The 27492-nt window shown below is 34.0% G+C and overlaps 2 protein-coding genes across 4 annotated transcripts; both read right to left on the bottom strand.

The window, feature by feature from the left end:
* Positions 1-383: 383 nt before the first annotated feature.
* Positions 384-6157, bottom strand: LOC113726185 (probable LRR receptor-like serine/threonine-protein kinase At5g45780). Of its 2 annotated transcripts, none has more exons than XM_027249761.2 (11): positions 5844-6157; positions 5622-5754; positions 5384-5455; positions 4652-4795; positions 4494-4565; positions 4351-4410; positions 3357-3430; positions 3111-3269; positions 2676-3014; positions 1896-2287; positions 384-985 (listed from the first exon to the last, which is right to left on the bottom strand). In XM_027249761.2, the coding sequence occupies exons 1-11, from the start codon at positions 5950-5952 to the stop codon at positions 665-667; spliced, it is 1875 nt and encodes a 624-aa protein (XP_027105562.1). In that variant the 5' UTR covers positions 5953-6157; the 3' UTR covers positions 384-664. The 2 variants fall into 2 exon arrangements, with proteins under 2 accessions (XP_027105562.1, XP_027105563.1); XM_027249762.2 differs by having other exon boundaries at positions 3123-3269; positions 5844-6156.
* A 3143-nt stretch (positions 6158-9300) lies between these two features.
* LOC113726186 (shaggy-related protein kinase eta) lies at positions 9301-16361 on the bottom strand. 2 transcript variants are annotated; one of them, XM_027249763.2, is made up of 12 exons: positions 16098-16361; positions 15093-15185; positions 14776-14835; positions 14422-14694; positions 14266-14340; positions 14123-14179; positions 13241-13381; positions 13090-13140; positions 12913-13008; positions 11602-11685; positions 11243-11344; positions 9301-9833 (listed from the first exon to the last, which is right to left on the bottom strand). In XM_027249763.2, the coding sequence occupies exons 1-12, from the start codon at positions 16110-16112 to the stop codon at positions 9738-9740; spliced, it is 1143 nt and encodes a 380-aa protein (XP_027105564.1). In that variant the 5' UTR covers positions 16113-16361; the 3' UTR covers positions 9301-9737. The 2 variants fall into 2 exon arrangements, with proteins under 2 accessions (XP_027105564.1, XP_027105565.1); XM_027249764.2 differs by lacking the exon at positions 16098-16361 and adding an exon at positions 15528-15890.
* Between the last annotated feature and the right edge of the window lie 11131 nt (positions 16362-27492).

Here is a 27492-nt window from a genome sequence, read left to right as displayed (position 1 = left end):
GAAAGTGCACCTCTTGCATTTCCTTTTCTTGTGTTTATGATGATATTTGACTTGGATTCAATCAAATCAAACATGTACACTTCTCTCCCAAGTTTTATTTCTCTAACTAAACCACACAATAATAATATTTCCAGCTAAATTTGTGTGTGTTTCTATTTCCTCTCAGATTCAGTGTAGTAGTTGGAAGCATATTCTTTCAACTTTCATTCAAAGATCATTCATTGCATGACATCTTCTCTTTGGAAGCCTTGGTCTACAGTTACATGCCATAATCAATAGTGGCATTTTGGAGCCTTCATAGGCTGGACTCTGAAGTTATATAATGAGCATACTCGAACAAGATCGAACGGTCAAAGCAGGTATATTTCTTATACGGAGAAGTATGAACAGTACAAAGAAAGAGAAGCACTTTACTATTAAGAATCACTAACAGAAGTTGTCAAGATAGAGTTTACATGAATGGAAAAGAATTCACTTCAGGGACATTCTCAGCAGCCAAAATTTCATGGACATAAAGTTTTGTCTCACTCTGTACACTTGGAATAAGATATGTCTAAACTGCATTTCTGTGTGCAACTAAACCTAAATCCTAAGGTGCTACTGTCGCTACAGATAGAATTACCATCGTGTAGGAAAATCTTTAGGCAGATTGAGATTTGTTTGGTTACCGTGGTCCAGAAAGCTCCATTGCTTCTATTATAAACGAGGATTCTTCACGGACCTCAATTAAACTTCGTGTGAAACTGAAACTTCTTCCTTCACATTGATTCTCTCTGTCTTGTGTTTCTTCCACATGAGCCGACTGCCCAGCAATGGTTTCCAGGATCCTCAAGACCTCGGACATCTTGGGACGAAGGCTGGGGCTAGATTCTGTGCATTGCAATGAAACTTCCACTACTTTTTCTAGCTCCTCAGCATTAAAGCATTTCCTGAGATCCCTATCCACAAGCACCTCTAGTCGCTTCTCCTGGTATAAAGCTCTAACCTGCATAATCAGCATGAACTCAACTTAATACAGGTTCCAGCTATAATTACGAATTACAGACCTCACTTAATTATGAATCAACTACAGACCTCTCAGAAGTGAGTATAAGAGCTCTACTATGTCACATTTTTCAGGTTTCAACACTAAAAGCAAGCTAACTGATATGATGCTGGTCCACAAAGTGGCGTAAGAATGCCTTCTTCACCAGAAGAATGGACATTCAATAGATAATCACATAGGGCATGCATTGAGGCATCGAATTGAGAAACTGGCAAGGTGTTGAAGAACTGTTATACTTTGAACTAAGTGAAATTGAAGAAGCAACATCTTAAGAACTATATCAGCAGAATGCCAGAAAACGGAGTCAGCATTGCAAACACCCACAAGGCATATGTACCAAAAAACTGATGGATGGACTAGAAATCAAAGAACTTCACATGCATTGGCAGTTTTTGACCAAAGTGAAGAATAAATAGCCAAGAAAGTGAAACATTTTGGAATAATAAGAAAGCCTAATTTAGGCTTCCTAGTTATTCAGAATGCAGATATATCATGTATCCAGTTAAGAGTATCTTTTATCAACATAAAGTCAAGGAGTACTTGAGACTAAGCATGTAGCCAAACCAAAATGTGACTGACCAGTTTAAACAGAGGTGGCAGATGTAGAAATTTACTATCTTGAAGAGAAAATCAATAGCAGAGGTAACTTTTCAACTTATAAGGCCTATGCTCAAGGTTATTTTCTCAGATAGCATTTCCTAGTGAAAGCAGTTGGTCTACTTAAGATATCAGATTTATGCACAAGTGCATTTAGCATTCAATATACCGGTTCTACCTTCAGTGCGTATCTGAAAAAAAAGTCAAAGCGACAATAATTCAGAAGTATTTAGAACATCACAGTTCTGCTTACCGAGTCAAGAATCATTCCTTTCTGGTGATGACCGTGTCCAGCAGCCAATGCTTTTTGACCGGTTATCAGCTCCAAAATCAGTATGCCAAAACCAAACACATCAGTTTTCTCAGAAGATTGTCCAGTTGAAAGGTACTCAGGAGCAATATGCCCAACGGTACCCCTGACTGCAGTTGTGACGTGTGAGTCCCTCCTGTCCAATAGCTTAGCGAGACCAAAATCCCCTACAACTGCTTCAAAATATTCGTCAAGCAAAATATTTGCTGCTTTGACATCCCTGTGGATTATTTTTGGGTTACACTGTTCGTGTAAATATACAAGGCCACGAGCAGCTCCAAGAGCAATGTGTATGCGTTTACTCCAATCTAAGGATGGATTCTCCTGACCTGTGTCTGTCAAGGAAAAAAGAAACCTCGTTAAGTTCCACAAAGAAGGACTCGACTCTGTCATTCAAAATCTCCAGTGTTCATGTAGAAAGAAACATTGGAAGCATATTCTATTTTCATTGCAATTAAAATATTCAGAATCAATCAGACTTTGATTAAGCAATGTAAGCTAGTTTCCAAGTGATGAATTGTTAACATCCTTTTGTCATCACCACAAAATAGAAAACCATTTCCAGATTTCTTGACCATGTTTCCCCTACCCTTCTGTCCCTGTATAAAGTTACAGGTTGTGTTATAGTTTGCGGAAATTGCTAAGTGTGCGTCTCCTAAAGAGGAGACAAACAGGTGCAGAGATCGTAGAGATCAACTCCTCATAAACAAATTGAAGACAAACCTCTTAATCTATCTGCAACACTCCCATTTGGCATGTAAGGATAAACAAGCAACCTCTCCTCAGGTGTCATGCAGAAGCCATATAACTGAAGGAGGTTCCGGTGTACAGCAAGACCGATCATCTCAACTTCAGTTTGAAACTGTACCTCCCCCGTGAAATTAGGATCTCGCAACCTTTTGACTGCCACGACTGTCCTATTTGGGAGATATCCTTTATAGACAACTCCAAATCCACCTTGACCGAGTATGTTTTTGGAACTGAAATTGTTTGTTGCAATTTGTAGTTCACGGAATGTAAATCTTTTCAGGTGACCAATATCAAACTCAAAATCTTGCTGCACTGCATTTCATTTTCAAATTATCAGTCTTACAATGAAAACTGCAACGAAGGTTATTGAAGATAAGCACCTAGATTGAAGATAAGTAGACTAGGTACATTTGGAGGTACCATATGACATAAGCAGAAAGCGAGATCTGTACCAATGCACCCAACAAAGAAGAATCATCACTGAAACTACAAAAGTGCAACTGACACCTATGATGATAGATACAATCCATCGGTGGTGATTGCTAACTTTCCTGTATGGACTGCCATCTGCAACAGACATATACACGATAACTGATCTGGAAAAATGGACATTTTTAACAGATAAGTAGCCGTCGAAAAGCTGTATGCTCTTACCATTTACTGGTTTTGGTACACCCATGCAAATTTCAGCAGAAACTGAAGAGCAAAGGAAGCTGTTTCCAGCAACACTGAAACCAAAAATTACCCTTAAGATATATTTTAAAAAAGCACATAAAAATTTGTCTAAATCCTAACAGACAGTTAACAAGAATAAATCATCTGCACATCCAAATGTCTAAAAATAACCTAGAAAACTACCACCATAAACATCTCCTTTTATTTGCCTTGGCTTTAAGTTGGTTTAGATAGTATTCAGTTTAACTAATTGCACACTCCTTTATGGTACATAAAACCAAAGCAGATGTCCCTTTCGATAATCTACATGGTAGCATTGCACTAATGATTTATTGGGTTCCATGATAATGGTTCAGGCTGCCTACATTTCCTACAATCATGTAATTATCAATGGCCAAATTCTATTATGATCACAAAAAGAGAGCAAATCAGAGCAAAGCACCATTAAATGCTTCCAATGATAACTAAACTAAGAGCTCATATCTCAACAAACACTTAAATTTTATCTTTTGACTGTAAATTACTAATCCTAGGGGGAAACTAAAATCTTTAACCAGAGAGACACGTGAAATAGCAAAAAGTATCGTTCAATAATGCTTTAGTTTACATGGTATATAGTTGCAACAGAAATAAAGAGGCTAAGTTCAACTGCCAAAAAACACAGAAGCAGTTGCATAAGCAATATTATACAGCCAAAAGATTATAAAGTTAATCACAGTCCAGGAGAAAAAAGGTGTACTAATTATAGGTTCTAATCTTTGTTAAGAAAAATGCAGATTGGAATATGGCAAAAAAAGATTCTCAAGTAATATTAATGTTTTCAGTTTCCCGACCAAAGGGAAGTCTTTAGTCTTTCCTAACCCAGACTGAGATATCTATGAAACTTCCAAAACAGTAATTATCTGACTCTGGGATAAATTCATCCAGAGCAAAGTTTCAATTAAAGAACAGTCCTTTATAAAAGAACATTTACCTGTAGTCTTTGGCCAGTATTTTTGGTGTAGGGCCACTTAGGTTATTGAATGATAAATCCCTGCAGAACACCAATAACAGATTACTGAATGCTGCTTAGATATTGAGAAATTCTAAATAACAAAAATTTAAAGAAGATTATACAAGAATGTAAGCCCTGTAAGGTCAGCCACAGGTTTAGGAATTTGTCCGGACAATTTGTTTCTACTAAGCCTCCTGAAAAGTTGCCATACAAAAGGATTAGAAGAACTAGCAAATAAAGCAAATCTAAAATGTTAAACTTAGATATTAGCCACACTCACAAGTAACTTAATCTTGTCAGGTAACCTAAAGAGCTCGGAATATCCCCAACAAACTGGTTTGCAGACAAGTCAAGGGTCTGCAATTCTGAAAGCTTTCCAATCTCAGCAGGTATATATCCTGATAAATGATTATTCTGCAATAACCTAGAAAAATAACAATTAAAAGCAGAAGTTTCAGCCAATGCCATCTCTAGAGATTGTAAATAACCAATTTCATCACATTTTTCCAGGAAGGTAAAAATTTCCAACAATATTGCAAGAAATTGGAGGCTTGGAGCTGTACACCCATTCACCCAATACGACCTTCATTTTTCCTGCCTCCTATCCAAAGTTTAAGTAGAAAGACCATCAACTACTTGATTGGACAAAGGAGGTGGAAGCAAATCAAACCGAACTGGCAAAAGGAATGAATTTTATTTCCTGTGTCCTGCGGCCAACTGGTGAATACTCCCGTGGCTCACTCTTTTGCATCTCTATAGAGGCAAAAAGCCTTATTAGACAACAACATCTCGTATCATCTTCATTGAGTGTATCAATTAGTTTTCCAATTACAGAACCGTAGATCAACATAATCCTAAGACGGAACACAATGTGTATCATGCAAAGTCAATTAACTAGAGAAGAATCCAGGTTTAACAATATAACTGTATAAACATCAATTCATTAAGGTGCATTTAGTTAAAGAAAAAGAAATATTTTTTCAAACCTAAAACTAATAGAGGCTGAACTTACATTGTCTGAAGGTGACTTAAGTTTCCAATACTTGGTGAAAGTGTACCTGATAATCCCACACTAACCATTTCACTGCAAACCACAACAGCAAAGATAAGAAACTGGGAGCGAAGAACAAGAACAAACTCAGAAGAAAAACTGAATTTAGTAAATGGTCCGCTATTATCAATTCAATTACCAATATAGCACAATAGAACAGGAAACTAAAGGCAAATATTGAAGTTTTATACTGACTTACAGAGACACAACAAAGCCTTCTGGAGAGCAACCAACCATATTCCAAGTACAAGGGTCAACAGAGTTAATATCCCATCCATCTAAGACATGATTATCATCTCTCATTTTACCCTTTATAGACATCAGTGCAGCCACTGCACAAGAATTCAAGACTTGGCATTTTTAGGACTTCATTTAAGATAAAGAAATTAAACATGCAGAGTAAACGAAATGTAGAACTAACCTTCATAATTAACACCCTTTGGGGAAAGAAGACTAGTGGAGACACTGACTCGGGCAGTCCAAAAGAGGAAGAGTGAGAAAACCAGCATCCCATTTCTCATTGGATGCATTGCAACTGAAGCCTAAGCACCTAAACAGTATCAGAAAGATTTGCTGCAGAAAAACTGCTGCCCTCCTGCTTGGTTGACATTAAAGTATTGGTTTCAGTAGGTTAGTAAATGTTAGACTTGAGAGTCAAAAGGACGACTGTAGAAGTTCACAGCAAACGTATACACAAAAGACTTCCCAGTACTTGAATATTTGGTTGCTGTTAAGAGAGAGAAAACAAACAAAGGACAAGGTTAAAGGTTTTGATTGGGAAGGTTCAGAGGCAGCTTTTTGTCAGTTATAATCTAACGCTGATTATATTCAATCTCTGGCAAGTCAATGCACTACAAAACAATATAACATTTATGGCTTCTTTGGCACAACTTGTAGGCTCTAGTTTTAACATTTCTTGTATTTCTTGTATGGTTTCGTACCAAGTTACACTATAGCGGTCAATCTACGGTTCAAATCAGATTGCAGTTGTCATGACTGGAATTGAATTGCTGAAATTACTTTATTCACAATGGTAACCGAATGGCTTCCCCAATTCGTCTCCATAATTGAATTTGCAATTGCGGAGATTGCATTGCGAGTTCAATTGTGGAGTTGGGATTAAAACATTTGCATCTGGAAATACTAAACTTGGTTGCCCTTCCTAAACGCAAACCCTTAACAAGTTTTAATATTAATTTTACAAGTATTCTACGTTAATAGTGCAAATTATTATTATTATTATTATTTTTGTAAAAAGCCAGTTTCATTAATGAATTGGTAGAAATCATCCAATATGATTTGATTTATATCATTACCATTAAACATGGACCAAAAATAACCCATATAAAAAAATTGAAAATTTTTTGAACAAATCTGGAAAATACAAGTTATTAATAAATACATCAAAGGCATGGATTTAAAATGTAGATTAGTGAATTTAGTCCCTGTAACCAATTGTTTAGTCAACAACTTTCTTTATCTCACAAGTTTATTAGTACAAGAATATCATTATTGCTTCTCTTTATTCCATAGTACAAATCTAATGATTCAAATACTTAAAGGTGCTACAAATGAAATCAAAAAATGGACAAAATGCAAGTATGAACAACTTTATAAAGGTGAATAAAGTGCAATTAACCCTTTGTGGCGTAAGTAAATAGCTTGTTGTATTCATTTGTTGATACACTTCTTACACATCTAATTTTATACACATGTGATGGATTTTTTCTCCATAAAATTTGCCCTTTATCTCCCTTTTAATTTTTTTAATACTTTTGAGCAGGGTTTTTTTTAATATAAAAAGTTGAGATTGGGTCCATTTAAATTGGAAAAAGGACATTAAGATTTCAATATCCAGTAGTGGATTTTGCACAACTATATATTGTTTATATGTTGCTCTAAATTAGAGCCAAGTAATCAACATTATTAAATTATAATTTTGGGGTATCTAGCACCCTAGGATAGCTACAAGCAGACCACATAATACTTGAATCAATAAATGAATAGTGAAAACTTCATTGAAGTGGCTGTAAAATATTTGAAGTGGATTCAATATTAAATTCTAATATCGCCAAAATGGTCTTGAGATTTGGAAATGTCACAAATGGTCCCCTTGTCTTCAGTAGTTGTATTCGAGGACAGCTTGTAATGATCAATAAACAACCGGATTGGAGTTCAATGCTGTAGGACATGATGAGCCATTGTGCCAAGGGGCAGTGGGCAAAAACTTGCTATCACAAGATTTTGTTTTCTCTTGTTACTTACGAAAGGTAAAAGAAAAAATTTGGCCCTTTTCTTGGTCTTAAAAAAAAATTGTTGTTAGGAATGTAAATGAGTCTAATTAAGTTGAATATTCCAATGTTCAACCTTATTTGTATATTGATGAGTTTAAAACTATGCAAACTTTGCTTGTTTCATTATCAAGTCAAATTTAGACGATCTTTTATCAAGCGAAACTCAAGTGACTTGAATATTTTACATCTAAAATTCAAATGTTATGCTAAGTAAACCAAATTTGAACCGAGTTTAAAATTCTATAAAACACAAAAGAGCTGTTCATATATAATTTGATAAATTGACGAATAGGTTAATTCGACTATCGAGTCCCTTGATTTGCCTTTTCGTCTGATTGCAGTGGAAAATGTATAACTAAAGCATGTTGATGGAATTCTTGTGTCAGTCGTCGACATGATTAGGCAATAAACTCTTCACATCATCCAGGAAAAGGACTAATAGGAGAGAAATTCTCTCTTAACGAGTGCTCATTTGGCACTTGTAAACCAAGTCAAATTGTATAATATGTTTCTAAATAAACCATTGTTGTCACTTGTCATCAGCAACTTATTCGAGTAAGTTTCTAAATCTGGATTTACTACTACAACTAGGATTATTATTGGCTATATCTTTTTCAAGCAAAAGAAAAATAGAGTTCTTAAAAAAAAAAACACTAGTTTAAGGATAGGATGAGATCATCTTTGATATGATTGACACTAAATAAAATAATTGAAAAATCTTAAAAAATACACTACAGAATAAGAGATGTCAATGGCATGGTATAAAAAATCAAAAGAAGTATCTCCGAAATTATGATAAACTCATTTGGAATCAGTTTGTAATCAACTATGTAGAAGAAAAGTATATTAAGTAGCACTTTAGACGGGGAATGGGTGGACGGCTTCGGGGAGAAAATGCTAAGTGAGAGATAATTGGATAGGGTATTATTTGAAATATTATTTGGAATAATTATTATAACACTTTTTGCGATATGATGTATGTGAGATACAAAAATTGGAAATATAAAAAGATGATTGAAAACTGTGTTTATAAAAAAAAAAAAATTTTACTATCCTAATGAATTCAAACTGAAAAAAAAAACTTAAATTATAATTTTTTCAATTAAGGATGATGATGACACTCTATCAGTCAATTATTTAAAGGTTTTGTCGCCGCCCACAACTGCTGGCAAATGTAATTGGACGAAGAACCAGTCTTTGTCGGTTTATTTGACTATTCCAGGAATTAGACCCCAGCAATCATTATTTAGTGTTCCCTCTTTTTTTTCCTTATTCTATTCTGTCTACAAGTTGAGTTATACTAGTAAATTACAATTACCTCCCCGAGTCTGGTACAAATTAAAGATTATTCCCTTAAGTTTAGCATAATTGTAATTACAATTTCCTCTGTTGTCAATAGCTTAGATCTCTGAGTCCTCTGAGCTTGCGAGAGTCGCTGCTTTATGCCTTAATCTGGCATTCTGACTTGTGTAATCAAATTGCATCAAGAAAGTATGAGAATTGAGTGGTAAAATGAAAATGCAGACTTCTTGTCAGTGCCTCTTTTCCTAACTTGTAAGCTGAGATAATTGGAGAGTAAAGAAGGAAGAAAGGAAACAATAAAGATACATTACTTCACAAGAGTAACAACTTTTGCTACAATGTAGTATTTATCGATTACAAACACTAAATACAGCAACTCAGAATCAAAAATCAACAATCCATCCAGCTAATTACTACCCCACTGTTCTTTAGAGGGCTTGCTGCCTACGTAAATACCTCATTTGCTGAAAACCTGGCTTCTAAGTAACAACAACTGAACATGTACAACAATTACGTGCTTAACTCGGGGGGATATTCGCTTAAAAATAGCGAGAAGAAGAAACTCGAAAAGGAGAAAGAGAAACAATTCTTGAGGAGCCCTCCAGCTTCCTTAGTCTGTACTTGGCGCAACATCAAAGAGATGCCTCTGTTCAGGCAAAAACTTTGGCGTAGAGATCACTTGTACCCCTTCATATTCACCCAACAAGTAGAACCTCGACTCATGTCCCGGTGGGATGCATTAATTGTATACCCATTTGCCTTTTTATGTGGTCTGGTACCAACCTGTTTATAAGATCTGGATGGGCTCCAGACAACTGTACAACAGGCGGTAAGGTCAACACTGGAATAATTAAACTAGCAATTGGAGTAAATATAGTATTTGCATAGAATCAGATAACCATTTAGTTACATTTCTCTTCCCAACACCCCCCCCCCCCTCCCCAAAAAACAAAAAAATTTACGAGTCACACAACATCATTGGGGTCCCATGCCCCCATTCACAACAAAAACAATAACCAGAAAATAGGATACAGAACTCAGGAGAGGTTTCAGAGAATTTAGATATATCATGACAAACATCTTGAATGATGAAAAAGAATCGGCTTCTGAAGTTCCATGCTGGTTTAGATAATGTAATCTAAGTAGTTCTTAACATTCATTATTTCTTGTGCCACTTGATTTAGGTGGCATGGATGAACTATGTAACTTGAAAAATTAAATGCAATTAAACTTATTAACTGATACCAGTTAATACAAACGTTCAACCCTTTAGGAGGCCACTAGCATAGGCTGCATAGCAGGGTGTACTTCAGTCTAACAGAAGCACATAATGCTTACATAATGTCAACTGAGCTTAGTGACCTGTTTGAAGCCCATGCATTTTTTTTTTTTATTTTATTCTTTTGGTTCAAGGATAGATTCCAAGCTTTACGAAGGGGACAAACTCTTGTATTTGACAAGACTTAGTGAGATATATTATACAAACTCAGTTATCCTAACTTCAACTGACTTCATAACATTCCCCTACGCAAGTTCTGTAGGAAATTGAGACTCTTTGAATGGCATATATCTCTCAGTGCACGGCATATGGTACAAGCAAAGTTATGAGGAACAATTGTTTACGGTAACAGAAAGGACATAATGCACTCTATTAGATGTCTCCAACCTCAGAAAAGGCTAAGTCACCATTATTTACACCCAGTAACATGCGATCTTGCATTTCACCTTAACATTCACATTTTCTGAGACATGGTAAAAGTGCCAAATTTCCTTCAAAATGGCACATGAGCTATCATACTATTTAGAATTTTCAGCCAACCAGAAGTCAACTGAAATGTAAATTAAGCACCTTTAAGTTTGGTCCTTCCTAAAGTGATTTTTCCAGAAACACGTTAAAAAAAATCCCTTATAGAAGTCAATTAAAGGAGTGTATAAAATTCATTTGACCAATAACCTCAGGAAACTAACAAACAACACAATGTTCGTAAAAATCTCAAAAAGCAGCAAGATTTTCGTTGTATGGAATGATCACTCCTTTCCCAAAAATCCTGCAAGATTTTGCAATTGGTATTGGCACTGTCATGCAAACATTTGAACCTGACCTTTGCTCAGCACTTAAATAAACAGCAAGAACAAGTACTCAGGATACACCTTATAAGTTTAAACTAATAAAAGGAAGCCACAGGAACAAAGAATCAAGCTTTATTTTATCCAGAAGAAATACCTCTTGTTTAAAGTTGAACAGCTGCGGCAGATGACGTCCATTTGGTAATCGGGTATTAGGATCACGCAGTTCATCAAAGAAAGAATGTGCACATGCTTCTAGCTGCAAACAAAAGCAGCCTAATAAAAATGTGATTAATAAGTTACATGGATGCTCAGGGGTGTACATTTTGGTTCAAAATACTGCTAAGCGTGTAGTTTTTATCAGCCAAAAATATGTGTGATGCAATCAGCACGGACAAGGTAGCAATGAAAAACGGAAGGACACAGCCAATGATATTATACTACATTCTAATAAGTATAATGCAAGACATTGCTTGCAGTAAATGCTGATACTATAGAAAGAAAACTGAAACTCACAGCAGTGCAACGGAGACTTGGCGAATACTGCAACAGTCGTGACGCAAGGTCTATTGCTTCAGGAGGCATCCTTTTGTGGAAAACCTGATACGCCAATAAAACAATAAAATGGCAGACATGAAACAAAATCTGCCAAAGCAGAAAAAGAATAGGTAAATGTCAAAATTTGCAACATAGGGTGACATGTCACACGAGCATTTGTGCATCCACAACAACATACCAGAATTTTTGGCCTTTCACAAACACTCACTAATTTGTAACCCATACGATTTTTTGCACTTCAATGTAGGAGTTCACATAGTAGAAAAATAGGTCTCTCTCTCTCTCTCATTTGTCTTTCCATCCAGAGTAAGGCCTACCTATCTCTTTCTCTCATTTATCTCTCTATTCAGAGTCAGGCCTACTTCCATATAAGGCCCAAATACCAACCAAAAGGCCAACTAGAGAGGACTACATTAATGAGTACATAGTTAACATGAAGAATCTATTTTTGGTTCTTTTTGAGTGGCTGTTGGCAAGTATAATCTATTTTTGCTTTGATATGCTTTTTATTGGTCTCTTAAAAGCATAATCTGTTTGACTTAACCAAATTTTGTATCCTGTATTATCTGAAGGCACGACAGCATTGTCAGACACCATAAGAAGTAATATATCGTGTGCTAATAGAACACAAATTTAATAACTGTTTATCTTAATCACCAATGATGCTATAAATAGTATTTTATCATACTCTTAACACACACACATTCACACACAAAAAAGGGGTCAATTAATTCATTAACACATTGGAGGCTTTGCTGATTGCATAAGCTCATCATGCACCTTCATGTAACAGGTAATCACCCTACTTCTCAGTGTCTTTGGAATAATTCTGATCAGCCTCTTTTTCATGGATAGAGATCATCATGAATGTAAGGCCTTCTATATTATTTTCTTCATGCTGATATTCATCAAATAAAAAAAAGTGGAAGAACATGCCACATAAAAGCTTAGTTATGTTCAAGCAACATAATTTGAAAGGCAAACAAAATCTCTGCAGCATTATATAACCACTCCCATTTACCAGAAGCAGAGAAAAGCAAAGACTAGAATGTACACTACATATGCACAATTTGAAACACGAGTAAAGAAGCAAAGGTACCCAGGACAAGGCTCCCCACACTTTGAGCTACAAAATGGAGAAAGAAAAACATTCCCCAACAGAAGAACATATTTTACTAGCAAGATCCAGAGACTAGCTTCACAGTGGAATTTCGAGAAAAAAAGAGTATTCTGGCTCCCCAAAAAAATAAATTACAGAGCAAAGCTAACCTTGTGCCATGGGTGTGCCTTAATTTGAGGAAACCTAAAATCAGTATAATTTGGATTCATACAACGAATTTCTTCTCGAGTTGGTGTACCAAGAACCTGAAAGTAAACCACATTAGACCATTACACAAGCACAATCAGTTTCTTGCAAGTTCTGACTTCATCTTACATAAAATGTACCTTTATAATCTCCACCAACTGGTCAACGGCATTCTCTCCGGGAAATAGTGGCTGCAAGTATATCAGATCATGAGTCAATTAAATATCACAATATAAAGGACCAAAAAAGAAAAAGTATAAAAAAAATCCCGAAAGGGAAATGGCAAATAACCTGTCCCAAAAGAAGCTCGGCAAGGACACATCCAGCTGACCAGATATCAATGGAGGATGTATACTCTGTGGCCCCAAATATGAGTTCCGGAGCACGATAAAACCTTGAGCAAATGTACGAGATATTTGCTTCACCCTTCACCTGATGTAGGTTAATAATCACAAAAAGATGAGCACACTCATTAACAGGAATCAAAAAGGTCCATAAATTTACATGAGCAGCACAGCTCCTTTAATAAGCCTAAAACTTTCATAATGGAACACTGGGAAAAACGTCATCAACAACAAACTATTACATATTGGAAACAGTAGTGGACTAAACTCCTATAAATAAATACATACAGAAGTATATAAATACAACAGATTATCCACACATGAATATGTAGTTACCATAAAAGTGACGCATTATGTTCTTTACTTGTTCTTTTACAAAGGGTTGTTATCAGATCACTTATAGCACATATAAATTGACGTTCTGCAAATTTTTGGAGCTAAAAAAAAAATTTTTTTAAGTATCAGTGGGGGCATATCTATTAATTTCTAAGCTAAACAATTGTTTATTGAATTTCTATATGTAAAATTGAAGGTTTCCTTTGGCCAACGGGGGCAGGTGCCCCCACAGGCCATAATCTAGATCTGCCCCTGGATGCTGGACTGTTTAACAGAAGACTCAGCTGATGCATAAGTATGAAATAAGGTTCTAAAGACGCTCACAGTACATCAACATGCAATAGGTTATGAGGAACTTAGCTTCAGCAGCCAAAAATTTATGTACCAATGTAGCGTATCAGTACATTTCAACCAAAGACAGAAGAACTTGACAAAGAAACAGCAAAGCAAAGGGCAAAGGAAAGAACACTGAAATTATAGGATTTGCACTTACTAGCACTTTCGCACTTCCAAAATCACAAATCTTCACTTGGTGACTAAGAGGATCAACCTGAAAAGACAAGCAATGACTGTCAAGGAAAGGAACAAAGAAAAAGAAACAAGCACACTGAAGTCGAACATGAAGACAAGATATACCAAAACGTTTTGGGGCTTCAAGTCTCTATGGCATACTCCAGCAACATTATGCAAATAAGCTAGACCTCTGAAAATCTGAAAAACAACTACAAATTTAGCTTCACTCAAGCACTACAGAACCCTGCAAATATACTAGCACGGAAGCAACCCACATACTTGGTAGGTGTACAGTTTAACATAAATCAGTGGCATCGTCTGGTTGATGTTGCTATAATGCTTTAGAACCCGATACATTGACTCAGGGACATACTCCATTACTAAATTGAGAAAAAGCTCATCTTTACTAGTAGTTGAAAAAAAACAATGCTTTAGAGACACCACATTTGGGTGATCCATTGTGCGCATTAACTGCAATTCACGATTCTTGTATCTCCTGTCCTGTAAAACCTTCTTTATAGCCACAGTTTCTCCAGTTTCCAGACATTTTGCCTACATGAGCATGCATAACCCCAGAAATTAAAGCAAAAGATTAACAAATGAAAGATTAGTATAATTTTGTAATCCACATACCTGGAAAACAATTCCAAAAGATCCAGTCCCCACAACCCTCTCTGCCATGTAACTAACAGTCTGCAAAATGAATCAAGCAGTGGAAACAAGTTTTCAATAATCTCTTGAGCAAAATTGATCAGATCATGTCAAAGTCTTACGTAGTTATCCAACAAGTAATATGATTAATCAACAATTCCAAAAAATGCAAAGCAGAGTTGGCAAAGCTAATATTGGACATACAGAAAATGCAGCCTCAGTGCTACGGAATGAAAATAGGCAACATCAACAAATGCAATTGCAACCAGTTAATAAGCAAACAAGAACCACAATTCTACCTGCTTGGGTTCTCCATTCTTGCCCCCAATAGTCGTTGAGATTATGTGACCAGTAACTGTATCATGACCATCCATAATAGGAGCAGACATTTCCTGCCACAAGTATGAAACCAAGATGCTAGTAAGAGCAGTTTTGAAGTACACAAATTTTAAGCAACAATACAGTTCAAAACAGTAGCTTCTACCCCAAGAAGGTAACATAACTGAATGACACATCAAAAACAACATATAAACAATTAAACAAAAATTACAAACAACCTAAAGTATGCTGATTAGAGGTGACACTTCAGGAATTGTAGCATTACAATTTTGGAATAAAAAAGTCTAATCAAAGGATAGACTATACAAAATCAACACAAGTCAAAAACAGGGAAAAGAATCACTTGAATGATACTATGAGATCCAATGAATATGTTAAAAAGATCAAATATCAACCTTTTGGAATCAAGGCTCACTCTAGCACCTCTGCCACAACTACCTCCCCCTACCCCCGGGGGCCCAAAAATAGACCAAAAAAAGCAACTAAAACAGTACCCAGAGACAAAGGTCAGCTGGGATCAGATCAAGAAAAGAACTAAAACAGTAAACTTTAAGTAGAATACAGATCAAGCCCCTCTCTTGGCTATCCAGAAAATTGACCATAAACCAACTTCATTCACCTCGACAGACTTACTTAAAAAGAGGGATTTCCTCAGAAGGCACTAAAATTAACTTAAACTACAAATTTGAACCAAAATTTAGCTAGTCAAACCATCAGTTTCTAAAAATAGGATCTTTTTTCCAAGTCAAGAGCTACATCATTCCAACAAAATTCAAGAAATCTAAACAAGAAGAATGCTACCTTTGACTTAACTTCCTATAAAGTTAACTCCAAAAAGAAAAATAAGGAAAAAAAAAACTCCACGACTCTGTAACTAATTATCAGCAGAAAGAAACAAGACTGAACATTTTGAAATTAAAAAAAAAAGAGAGAAAAAAAGTGAGAATGTGAATTGGAATGGTTACCTTATCGTTAGCCATGATTTTAGATCGGAAAAGGGAAAGGAGGAAAAAAGAAGAATAAATTGGGAAATATAATTGGTTTTTTTTGTTGCTATTGTTTAAAGCTCATAATTGTCGGTTGGAAGAAAGGAAAGAGAGGGAAAGGTCAGAGGACCCCATCAACCAAACAGCATCCCATGTGATTCCAGCTCTCTTCTTTTTGGTGTTTCTCCTCCTACAGCTTCTCTTCGGGAGTGAAAATGGGAAATTGTGAAAGCGCCCCAATATTATTAGGAAATTGAAGCATTGCCGGGATAAATCCTCTAGTATTCTTCAAGTAAATTCCTAGTTGGTTGTAATTCTGATATACTAGAGGATTTGAAACCCGGCAGAATTTTTCGTGTGAGAGTAGTGTTTCTCGTGTAATGTGTTGGGAAACACTTTTAAATATTTGAAATTTTAGTAACATAATAAAAATTAATAGTAATTTTTTTTTGTAAGCCATTATTGCAACGTACCTAATATTCAATAATGGGAATGAAGAATTAATGAGTCATTTAGAATAAAGTAAATGTCACGTTGAGACAAGAAAAGTAGAAAAAGACAAACTCTTTCCTTGAAATATAGTTAAATTTTGAAAATGAAATCTTACTAATTGTACATAGCTTGGTCAAACTTAATTTAAAGTAAAGTATAATTATTTTCCATTAAATAGTTGAGCTCAAATCAAGTATATTATCACTTAAGTCCAACTGGGCTCAGTTGAAGTGTTATACTTTATCAAATACAAAATTTTTTTTTCTTGAGGAGAAACCCTTTTTTTTTTTTTTTTTTACACTTTTAGCGTGTTTAATTAAAATGTACAGCTACTTATAATTATAAAGAGCTAAAATGAGATTAATCTTTTGAAACGAGTCAAGCATGGCCTTATAACATGATTACATGCTATGAGAGAACAAAAAGACGAAAAATTGCACAAATAGGCCCTCATATTTATGACCAATCATTCTTTAGTTACTCGCATAAACAATGATGCACTTGGGTCCCTAAAATAATTTATAACTCAAATTTTGGTCTCCGATACCATTTGCTTGAGCAGTTGACAGCCTAAGAATATGCAAATAATTTAGGCAGAGAACTGCATTTTACTCTGGGTTTTGTTTCAACAGAGTGAAAAAAACATACATGAACTTGTCTAGATTGTGAGTTTTTGATGAAAAATGTTTGAAATATTCTCAAAACATATTTCTCAATTATTTTTTTTATTTCACACACATTACATTACTATAGTATTTTTTTTCCCTATAAAACTCCTAAAAAATGCAATCAAAACAAGGCCAACTTTTTTTCCATGGGCGAAAGTAGCATAAGAAAGGCAAATGCTTTATTTTTTGGAAAGGAAGTTCAAAATTCCCATAGCCCCTCCTCCTCCAAAAAAAAAAAAAAAAAAAATCTGGGGAAGGGCGTCTTACTCCCTAGGCAAATCCTTTTATGTTTAAAGATAAATGCTACTTTATATATTATTCAATTTATCACAACATGAAAACATTAATGGGTTTGTTTGGATAATGAATTATTTGTTAAAATTTATTTACTTGCATCATCAACACATTTTTTAATCACCTTTTTATTTCACACACATCAAATCAAAAGAGTGCTACTGTATTTTTTTTTTTCAAAAAACTCCCAAATAATCTAATATCCAAAAACACTCAATAGTTTTGATAAAAAGAAAAATCTTGATGAAAATAACAAAAAATTAATTGAATTAAAATTTTCTCTTTGGCCTAATTATCAATTGGAAGATTTGGCTTGTATGAATCGTTATTGGTTTGATACCAATAATAACCTTTCTCAAAAATAATTTACTTTCAAAGGTTTTTATACCTAATAGATCTTGGCTTTTTTAAGTACATTACTTGCAATCTAAATTTATAAGTTAAGGCACATTTTTAACTCATTCTAACAGTTTTAATACCAAATATGTTACTTTCACAAAAAAAAACAAAAGAAAAAAAAAAGAGCGATTCTTTTGCTTATTGCTGCAGAGTAAAGAACATAAGAATATTAATTGTGCACTTATCAATCTTACAAATTTTAAAGTTGTTTCTTTCTTTTCTTATTCTAAAGATTTGAGAAAAAAATTGAAATTAATTGTTAGTTGAATTAGTTGTCTTTTGGAACGTTAATATTTGTCATATACAAAAAAAAAAAAAAATTCCACAGTTTTTAACCTTGTAGAACAAGATAAACATAAGTTTGAAGAACTTTTATTTGCTAATCAATACAGATTATATAAGGTAATCTTGTAGAATGCGATAAACTCAAGTTTGAAGAACTTTTATTTGCCAATCAATGCAGATGATATAAGGTGATATGCAACTCTTTTTTGTTTTTTTTTAAGTAGAAGAACTTGAACCGAAACCTCACACTTACACTTCTTCCCTCCAAATATTATGATGCACAAAGCTTCCTTTTAAGCAAACATAGATATAAAGAGTTTAAAAAAAATTATAACTTCAACTTGCATGAATTACTTATGATCCTTAATAGCAAGACAATACCTAATGTCGTTTATTGAGGTTGGATTTTCGCTTCCGCAATAGCGTTTATTTCTTCTCTCAATTCAGTCCCGCAAACAGTCTCTTTCCCAGATTTCACCTACTGATTAACTAGTTAGCGTTCTTTTAATTCATTCGACTTTGGGTTGTAAACATTCTTGTAACCATTATCACGCAATCGTTAGTTGTGGAATGCATAAACCTCTTGGGAGTTCGCTAATCGCACCAGCTGATGACGGAAAAATAAACTCCCCCAATTATCATTTAGGCTTTTCTAGTAGGACTTCTGGGAAGCTGGACTCGTTCCATTTACAGAAGATCACATCTCGGCCGGAATTTAGTATATTTCTGCACCGCTGTCAAGGCCCAAATGTATTCTATGAAACACTGTTGTACTTTAAGCTATGGTCAAGAAAGGCCAGCCTTTTTGAACTTGTGTCTGAAGACAAGCAGTGCTCCTTAAAAAAAAAAAAAAAAGCAGTGCTTTAATAAACAAATCGTTTTGCATTAATTAAATGTGTATTGGAACTGGTATAAAATATGATTTACGGAAAACATCTCTTTAGTATGGCCTCGCATGAGATCCCATCAGACCACTTTCAATTGTGAGTAAGAAAATGTAAAAACAATGGCCATTATAATAAGTTGTTTAATTTGAATAATATGCATGAAATGAATAATGCTACTATTATATGATAGGGAACTTGGGCCGTAAGCTCAACCAACTGGTGATAATATTGGAATCAATGTGTTGGGCTAAGCTCAACATACCTCAAGATAAAAAAATAAAAAAAAAAGTTTGAGTTTTCTTTGGATGGGCTGGACCAAGTTGAAAATGGTTCTTCAATGGGTAATTTTGACGGGAGGATTGTGTTGGTCCTTTCTGAAACGACCACCAAAGAGTTTGGTTTTGTGCGTTTGCGCTTACAGTATTGGCCACAAATGGTCTGGGACTTTTGGTAGTTGTCATGCTGTATTTGAAGCTGATTCCCTTTTGGCAATATATTTTGTTAACAACGCTTTAGCTAATCATACTTAATATAATCTTATATGTAAAAGATATGAGAAAATCGCAGATGGGATTGTACTCTTTCTTAATTCTAGAGAGAAGGCAAAACGTATGTGGATGTTTTGACGAAATTTAGTTAGAATTCACAACATGAAAACTTGTTGAGCATAAGTATGTGATTTGGCTTCGGCCTTCACTTCATTCGAAAAAAGAAGGTTCAGCCCTATGAATAAGACTTTCGGGCAACGTTTTGCTCTAAGTATGCGCATACCTTTGGCATAATATTGATGGAACGTTTAAAAGAATGAAGCCTAGTAGTCTAATGTTCAAAGAAGATTTCAGCCAAAAGTGTTGGGTTGAAGACTTTCTGCGTAAAGGAGCAATTCAGGTTGTAGACGCCAACTTGCTCAAGCCCGAGGTTGAGCATCTAAATAAGAAGTTGGAAAGACAAAAGAAATTTTTAACTACAATGTGAAGGATGAAACAAGTTATTTTCTCATGTTTATATTGACGTCAAAACAATTTCAGTATGTTACCAGTGCATCCAGTTTCATATTAACTGCAATTCCATATGGCATTCCATTCGGAATAATGGTATGCGCTGAGTTTCTATGTGAGGAAACAACTTCCTATCAAACCTCTGAAACTTGAGGGATGAAGTTCTGGGCTCTAGGCGGTATCAAATCCTACTGACTATTCCAGATTTTGGAGAAAAGAAAAAGTCCAACTAAGATACATTTACCACCAGATTATATCGTGTCAGTAATTGGCAATGGAGATTCCACTTTTATATGGTTCGAAAATTAATGGTACCCTCTGTTGCGGAAATATGGCCGTACTATAGTGAGGCAGTTTGGTAGTATTAAACTGCCAATGGGAAGAGGAAAGGGATGAGACTGTGTCTTTCTTCATTAAGCCAGCAATGGAATTGTTATGACCTGCCTTTATCATATGAGTTATGTGTAGAAATATCGATTGGATGCTAAAGACAGGTTGATAAGGTGGGGCGTCATTGCTGATCAGCGTTGTCCATTGTGTAACCGTTTGCTGATTTTTTCAATGCTCTTGTTCAGATATTTGTCAGTTAACCATCTTCCTTGGTTAGTTAACTATTTGTGTTCCACATCGAGACATTGTCCCAGAAATCAAGCTAATTTGCTTTATCTGCTACATTATGGCTGAGATAAAGTTCACAACTCACTTTCGGAGAAGACTTGGGACTCCAATTATTGAATGCTTGAAGCGTAATCTTGTGCAGACTTGGACTTGGACTTGGAATTTTCAATATGTGATAAAGAAAAGATGGATATCTTCTTCTCTTTTTTTTTGGAATAAAAATTAGTACAAATATCTTTGTTCTAGATCCATCACTCATGTTTTCTTAAGGAAGAACATAGGCAGGGGATTCCTTTCGACCATGCCCTGCCCGTCCCCTTCTTTCCCAGCCCCGTTTGGCCCCCATGGGTGAATGCTATCGCTATCTCAGTCTTTGCATCCTTCATATTCTTGTCTCCTTTCGATGAATAATCTAATCAAGAACCAACTTTATTTTAAGTAATGTACATCCAATCTCATTTTGCATGTTAAAGACTTAATTTGCATCCTTGAGCTGGCAAAACGTCCCAAATTACCTCATTTCTTGGTACTCTTGATAGAAATAGGTGAAATTAATATGTGCATGTACAATATTTTTCTTCATTGACAAAGGAGAGTAGCTTTGTTTTTTTTTTCCTAGTAAGGTCGACACAACCCATTTTTTTTTAATAATAAAGGAGAGCAGTTGGGATGCGCGTAATCCTAAGTATCCGTACCTCTCTTAAATAGTGTGAAAGATTGGGATGCGTTAACTTTAGATTGTGAATTAGTTAGCATTCAATTTTATGTTATTTGATTTTTTTATTATTATTATTATTATTATTATTATTATTTTTATTTTTGTTCAAGAAAGATTCTAAATCTTACAAGGATAAAAAATTAAAAAAAAGAGAGAATTTGAGAGTCAAACTAAAGATCTCACGACATCCTGATTAATGTTGTCACCAAATTGAGTTAGGTCATGAAGACGTACGTGCGCAAATATAAGAGTTTGTTTGGATTGCTTCATATTTTCTCAATTTTATTTGCTTACATCATCTTTACAATTTTCAATACACCTTTTTATCTTCCCAATATCTTTTTATCTCACATACATCACATCACAAAAAGTGCTACAGTAAAAATATCTCAAATAATCCCAAATAACTTACAATCCAAACAGAACCATAATTTGCAAAGTAAGAGTATAATAATACTATTGAGTGTGTTTGGACAGCCAATTATTTGGTCAAATATATTTGCTGACATCACCATTATAATTTCCAATACACCTTTTTATCTTCCCAATTACCTTTTTATCTCACATACATCACATCACAAAAAGTGCTACAGTAAAAATATTTCAAATAACTTACAATCCAAACACACTCATTGTTTGTGAAGTTGCACCAAAAAAAATAGAAAGGTAAAAATTAAATTGATAAAAACATTAAGGATACATAGTGGAATTAGGGCAAATTAGAAATTGCAAGAGAGACGGTCGCAGGGGTTGTAGTTTTGAACTTTGATCCCCTATAAATTTTGAGAAATACTTTTGAAGTCCTCCTCTCGCTGCCCTATAATTTTGGGAGAAAGCCCCGTTGACTTCCGCCTCGCCCCCTCCCCAAGCTTTTGCTTTAAGAAGAGCTCTTAAAATTTACTCATCAAATGTTCTTAGATTTTGCATTTGGCTTTAGTTGGTCCACTTTTTATAACTTTCGTTCCTCATTTTGGACAATGCCCTTTAATTGATTTAGTTGTGAATTCTCTTGGATAAAGTATTGCATTTTAATATAGCAGCTAGATCTATTAATAGATGGTCTTCCTTTTGTACAAATTATCTAAAATAATTGAAATTACAATGGGTCGGAAATTCTTCTCGTGAAAATCTATAAGATATATATGAAGATCATTTAATCCATACTTCCTATTTAGGATCCGAGAATGGCTTATTTTCCAAAATAAGAGAGCATAGAGCAACTCATTTGTAGTTTACATAGGCGTCTGCATCTCTTGCTTTATTTCAAGTCATCTTGTGATGACAAGAATTTTCTTCTTTCTTGTTTTCTTTTGTTATTTTGTGTAAACTCAAAGATTTTTTCCCTTCAACATACTTATATATGTCATCAAATGAAGTTAAAAGATAGGAAGCAAAGATTTTTTACTCAAACCTTCAATTTGCTTCTCATTGGACTATATTTGAAAGAGTGGGAACAAAAAAAAAAAGAAGATAAATTTGTATCACTAAATGCGAATGTTGACACCGGCAAAGGACCTTTTTGTATTTGTAGTCACCTTATCACCTTGACGACTATGGCACTGTCTGCAATGAAGACTGCAATTGAGGAAAACGATTGAACGATGAATTTAAGCAATACAATTTCATAGATTTACGTCTAAAATCAGCAAAATTTGTTTGTATGTCTTTCGGCTTGATTGGGAAGATAAGTATAAAATACAAAATTGTGTTCTGTGTCGAATGGGAAGATAATGTTCCGATTATGTGGAAAAATGGCATTGTAGCGTTGTTGTACATCCCAAAGTCTTGGTCGTCTTGGTTTGTCTTAGCCCGTTAGCCCAGAATACACGTCGAAGACTTGTAAAAATGTCTCGGAGAAAAATCAGATGAAGAAGTTGAGAGAGCGAGTGTGACCGAAAGTGAGTTGAGAGTGAGTGCTCAATATAGCCAAAAAAAATTGGCGTAATGAACGGTTGTTCTTGACAGGTATTGAGTTTGTACAATAATAAATATTTATTCAAATAAAATATAAATTTTGCATATAACGGTGAGAAGGGTCGAATTCACCGAGACTGAAAATAATTCATTTTTTCTAGAACACAGAGTAAGGGAGATTTTTTATAAAAATAAGAATAATTAAATAACTCAAATAACAAGGCCTAAGTGATAAGTTATTAAAGTGAAACATTAATAAATAAATTCTAACCAAGGAATAATTTCAGAAATGATTCACTAAAATTGATCACTGATGCAATAATAATTTAACTTATTAACAGATAAATAAAATTATAACTGTCAAACACGTGATGACAATCCTTGCTATATTGGTGATTAAGGTACGATCGTTAACTACTGCCTTAATCAAGAAATAACCCTAGGTACGACCTTAGAGTTCAAATTTTCAATTGCTTTAAGAATTAGAGAAGTCCTATTTTAATCAAATAACACGTTACGAGAGTTATTTTAAACTAACACATATGTCGCCTGACACAAATCCAATCATGCCAGTTACCATTATTGTAAAGCAATTAAATAATTACGGATATAACTACTCTTATTGATTTTTGGTTATTAGATTAAATTAAATATCGGACGCCCTTGATATTCAAAAAATATAATAGCAATAAGAAATTAAATTAGAAAACATACGAATACTAGTAATAAAAGAATTAAATATAATCAATTCGATCTTACAATTTTAGATGAACCAAATCCTCTGTTGTTTTTTACTAGAATAAAGTGTTTAGTTCATAATCACGGAAAAAGCCACGCACGAAACAAGTATAGTTTGATAACAAGTATAGATGATTCACTACAAGAATATGTTTTATATAGATTAGGAAATTACACCATGTTTAGTTAAGATAATGACATTCAATTAATCAGTAATTTTACTTGTAAGAGTAGGAAGGAATTTCATAACCCTAGGAGTTTTTTAATGTCATTTTTACTTTATTTAATTTTACGATTGTAGATTAGATTTACTTGCTTTAATTTGTGGTTATCTAAAGAATAAAGAAATTGAAAACCATTGGTAATTGACAATTTTTCCTGGAGGATTGACACCTAATATCCCCTATAAATGATCTGGGAGAAAATAAAGGTATTTAGGTTTTTAAAATTTGATGTAAAGTAAAAAATAAAAAAGAACCAGAGTTGACTTGCTATGCAGAAGTATGTTTTAATCTGGAAGATAATTTCAAAACCAAATTTCATCCGGTCAGAATTCATGCTATTAGTGTCTCTATCTTTGTCCTGGCATACGTGCATTAGATGTACCAAGTGTCTGGTATGTATATATATAAGTACCTGCAATAGACATTATTAGCCCGTGTCTGTTGTCTTAAATGCTGGATACCTTTATGGTGGGAACCTGCCTATGATAGGAAGGCCGACAGAGAGCAACACGTGTTTACGTTATACACAGTCCAAACAGAAACGTTAAATTGTTGCACAGCACGTGAAGAGGAAATATACGAGAATCGTTTGTGGATACAATTAGAAAGCACACTGACTTCCGTACGAGTTGAGTCAGGAAGTGTTATTGCATGTTAAAATCAGAGGCATTTATGTATTTGCAAATGTACCCATTACCAATGGAAAAATGTTGCAAATGCCTTGGACAAAAATTGTGCGTAAAGAAGGTACTGAAATTTTAAGAAATAATAAATGATTATCACATACGCGTGCGGGATAATAATTTGGAAGAAGGAAAAGTGGAGGTAAACGAAAGGATTCAAGCCTTCATTATATTTATATACATATATAAGTTTAGTACTCAAGTGTTCAGCTTAAGCATCTAGGAAAATGGTCCCATAACTATCGATACGGTAAATAACACAGTTTTAGATATGATATAATAGGTTCTAAAAATTTTAGCGACCATTTGATTACTCGTTAGATTTATCCACTTGAATAGGATTATGGGTAAAAATGAGGGAGTAAATTTGTCATTCAAAATAGTAAGTTAGCGTAATAAATTAGTAACTTTTGCAGTCGAAAAGGTAAATTGTAAGTAATATGAAACATACTTTTTAAAGAGATAAATTACAATAGTATATTCCAAATATACTTTTGAGGGAATAAGTTTATTTGAAGTAAAAATATATTTTTATACAGAAATAATGAGTTTTAGTTATAACATAGTAAATTTGATTAATGACAAAAACATGCTAATTCATTGCCATAATATTGTATTATGCTTAAAAAACTTATACGAATCCCATATTTTAGAGTTATTTGAAATAACACATAAATGTATTATTACTGATTAAAACTGAGTACGTTACTGAATCAGTACAATTATTATACTTGTATACATACTTGATGGTATGTGTATAAATAAGCATTTTTGAGATTTATGGGGAAATTGATTTTTTCTTTTGCAGTTTTAAAAAAAAAGGTAAGTGAAAATCTTTTTTCTCAGAGCACAAAAATTCACAAGTCAAAGTTCTTAGTCTAAAAGGGAAAGAAACATTCTGAATATCATTGTTTACAATACTAAATAAATTAGATGTAAAATACTCGTTAAAAGCAGGTGCGTTGACATATAATAAAGGAAAGACATAAAAAGCAGACCATTTACGAGAAAAGTTGTCATTCATAAAAATAGCAACGCTTTACGGTTTTCTTATCAGTCTTGCAACGTATGAGCAAAATGGCAATAATTAAAATAGTATTTTATTCGAATTATACATATTTCATTATTTTTTTTCCATTTAAAAAAATGAATGAAAATCTTTTATGAGAAAGCATATAAGTCAAAGGAATGGTGTAACGGGGAAAAGAATAGCATATACGTACAGTACCTATAGTTTATGTTCGAAGGACTATAGTGCTATTTTTTAAAAATATCCCGAAAAATATGTAATCGAAACGGAACCGATTCTTCACTATTTAAAATGTCAAATCTGTAATTGTGTTGTAACTGTTATCCATTGGTATCATAAAGTATCATTTTTCCATAAAATTTCACCTCTTTAACACCAATTTTCCCATAAACCAATTTATTTATCGGATAAAATACATGAAAATTCGGTTTTGAATAGAACAGTAGCTATTTATGGCTTTCCTCCATTATAAGAACAGAGTACCCATTTTTGCATAAACAAATTTATTTATCGGATGAAATAAAAATAAATCAATTGTTCAATAAAACACTAACTCTTTATGGCTTTCCTCCATTATAAAAATAGAGTACCCATTTCAGCCCCTCTAGAAAAATTCCACCTCTTTAACACCAATTTTCCCATAAACCAATTTATTTGTCGGATAAAATACATGAAAATTTGATTTTTCAATAAAACACTAGATTTTTATGGCTTTCCGCCATTATAAGAACAGAGTACCCATTTTTGCATAAACAAATCTATTTATCGGATGAAATAAAAATAAATCCATTGTTCAATAAAACACTAACTCTTTATGACTTTTTTCCATTATAAAAACTGAGTACCTATTTTAACCTTTCTAGAAAAAAAAATCTTGGCTTTGTCACTGACTGAAATATTTGTAACTGAGATTTATCCTTAGTGAAAAAATGTATGATACGTAATTTTTTCACTGTATTGAATTTATATGATGCCAAATTAAATGGGTCAATTGGATTAGTGTGCAGCAGTTTTGTGAATGATTCTGAGAGTAAACTATATTGTGGCAGTAAAATACATTGAATTGTGAAAATTATAATTTCAACATGCTCCTAAATTTTGGATATGTGACTTTCGCTGTTGCGAATATCTTAAATTAACAGTTAGTTATTACTATGAGTAATGTGGTAAGTATGAGATGTGAATGTCAGTAATAACTGTTAGTTAATACTATCAGTAAAGTCAGCAGTAAATGTGAGATGTTAATTGGAATTTACAGATATTAATTTGATATAGTTGGTTATTATCTGTTAGTTAAAATTCGAGAGTTTTAATTTTATTGGTTAGTGGGGAAAATGTGGGAAAAACATGAGCACGATTATAGGATTTGTACGAGCAGTTAAAGGATTAGTTGTGAGATAAACATTTCTTAATTTTAGAAATGTAA

Source organism: Coffea arabica, chromosome 2c (assembly GCF_036785885.1).
Source record: "Coffea arabica cultivar ET-39 chromosome 2c, Coffea Arabica ET-39 HiFi, whole genome shotgun sequence".
NCBI classification, from domain to species: domain Eukaryota; kingdom Viridiplantae; phylum Streptophyta; class Magnoliopsida; order Gentianales; family Rubiaceae; genus Coffea; species Coffea arabica.
Note: the sequence above shows the minus strand (reverse complement) of the source record. Positions and strands in the feature narration are given on the sequence as shown.

Coding starts and splice junctions, on each gene's coding strand:
- LOC113726185 (XM_027249761.2), bottom strand. CDS start 5,952: ATGCATCCAATGAGAAATGGGATGCTGGTTTTCTCACTCTTCCTCTTT. Junction 4,566..4,651: donor CTGACAAGATTAAGTTACTT/GTGAGTGTGGCT, acceptor GCAACTTTTCAG/GAGGCTTAGTAGAAACAAAT. Junction 4,411..4,493: donor CTTACAGGGCTTACATTCTT/GTATAATCTTCT, acceptor GGTGTTCTGCAG/GGATTTATCATTCAATAACC.
- LOC113726186 (XM_027249763.2), bottom strand. Junction 14,695..14,775: donor CTTTTGGAATTGTTTTCCAG/GTATGTGGATTA, acceptor ATGCTCATGTAG/GCAAAATGTCTGGAAACTGG. Junction 11,345..11,601: donor CAAGTCTCCGTTGCACTGCT/GTGAGTTTCAGT, acceptor TTTTGTTTGCAG/CTAGAAGCATGTGCACATTC.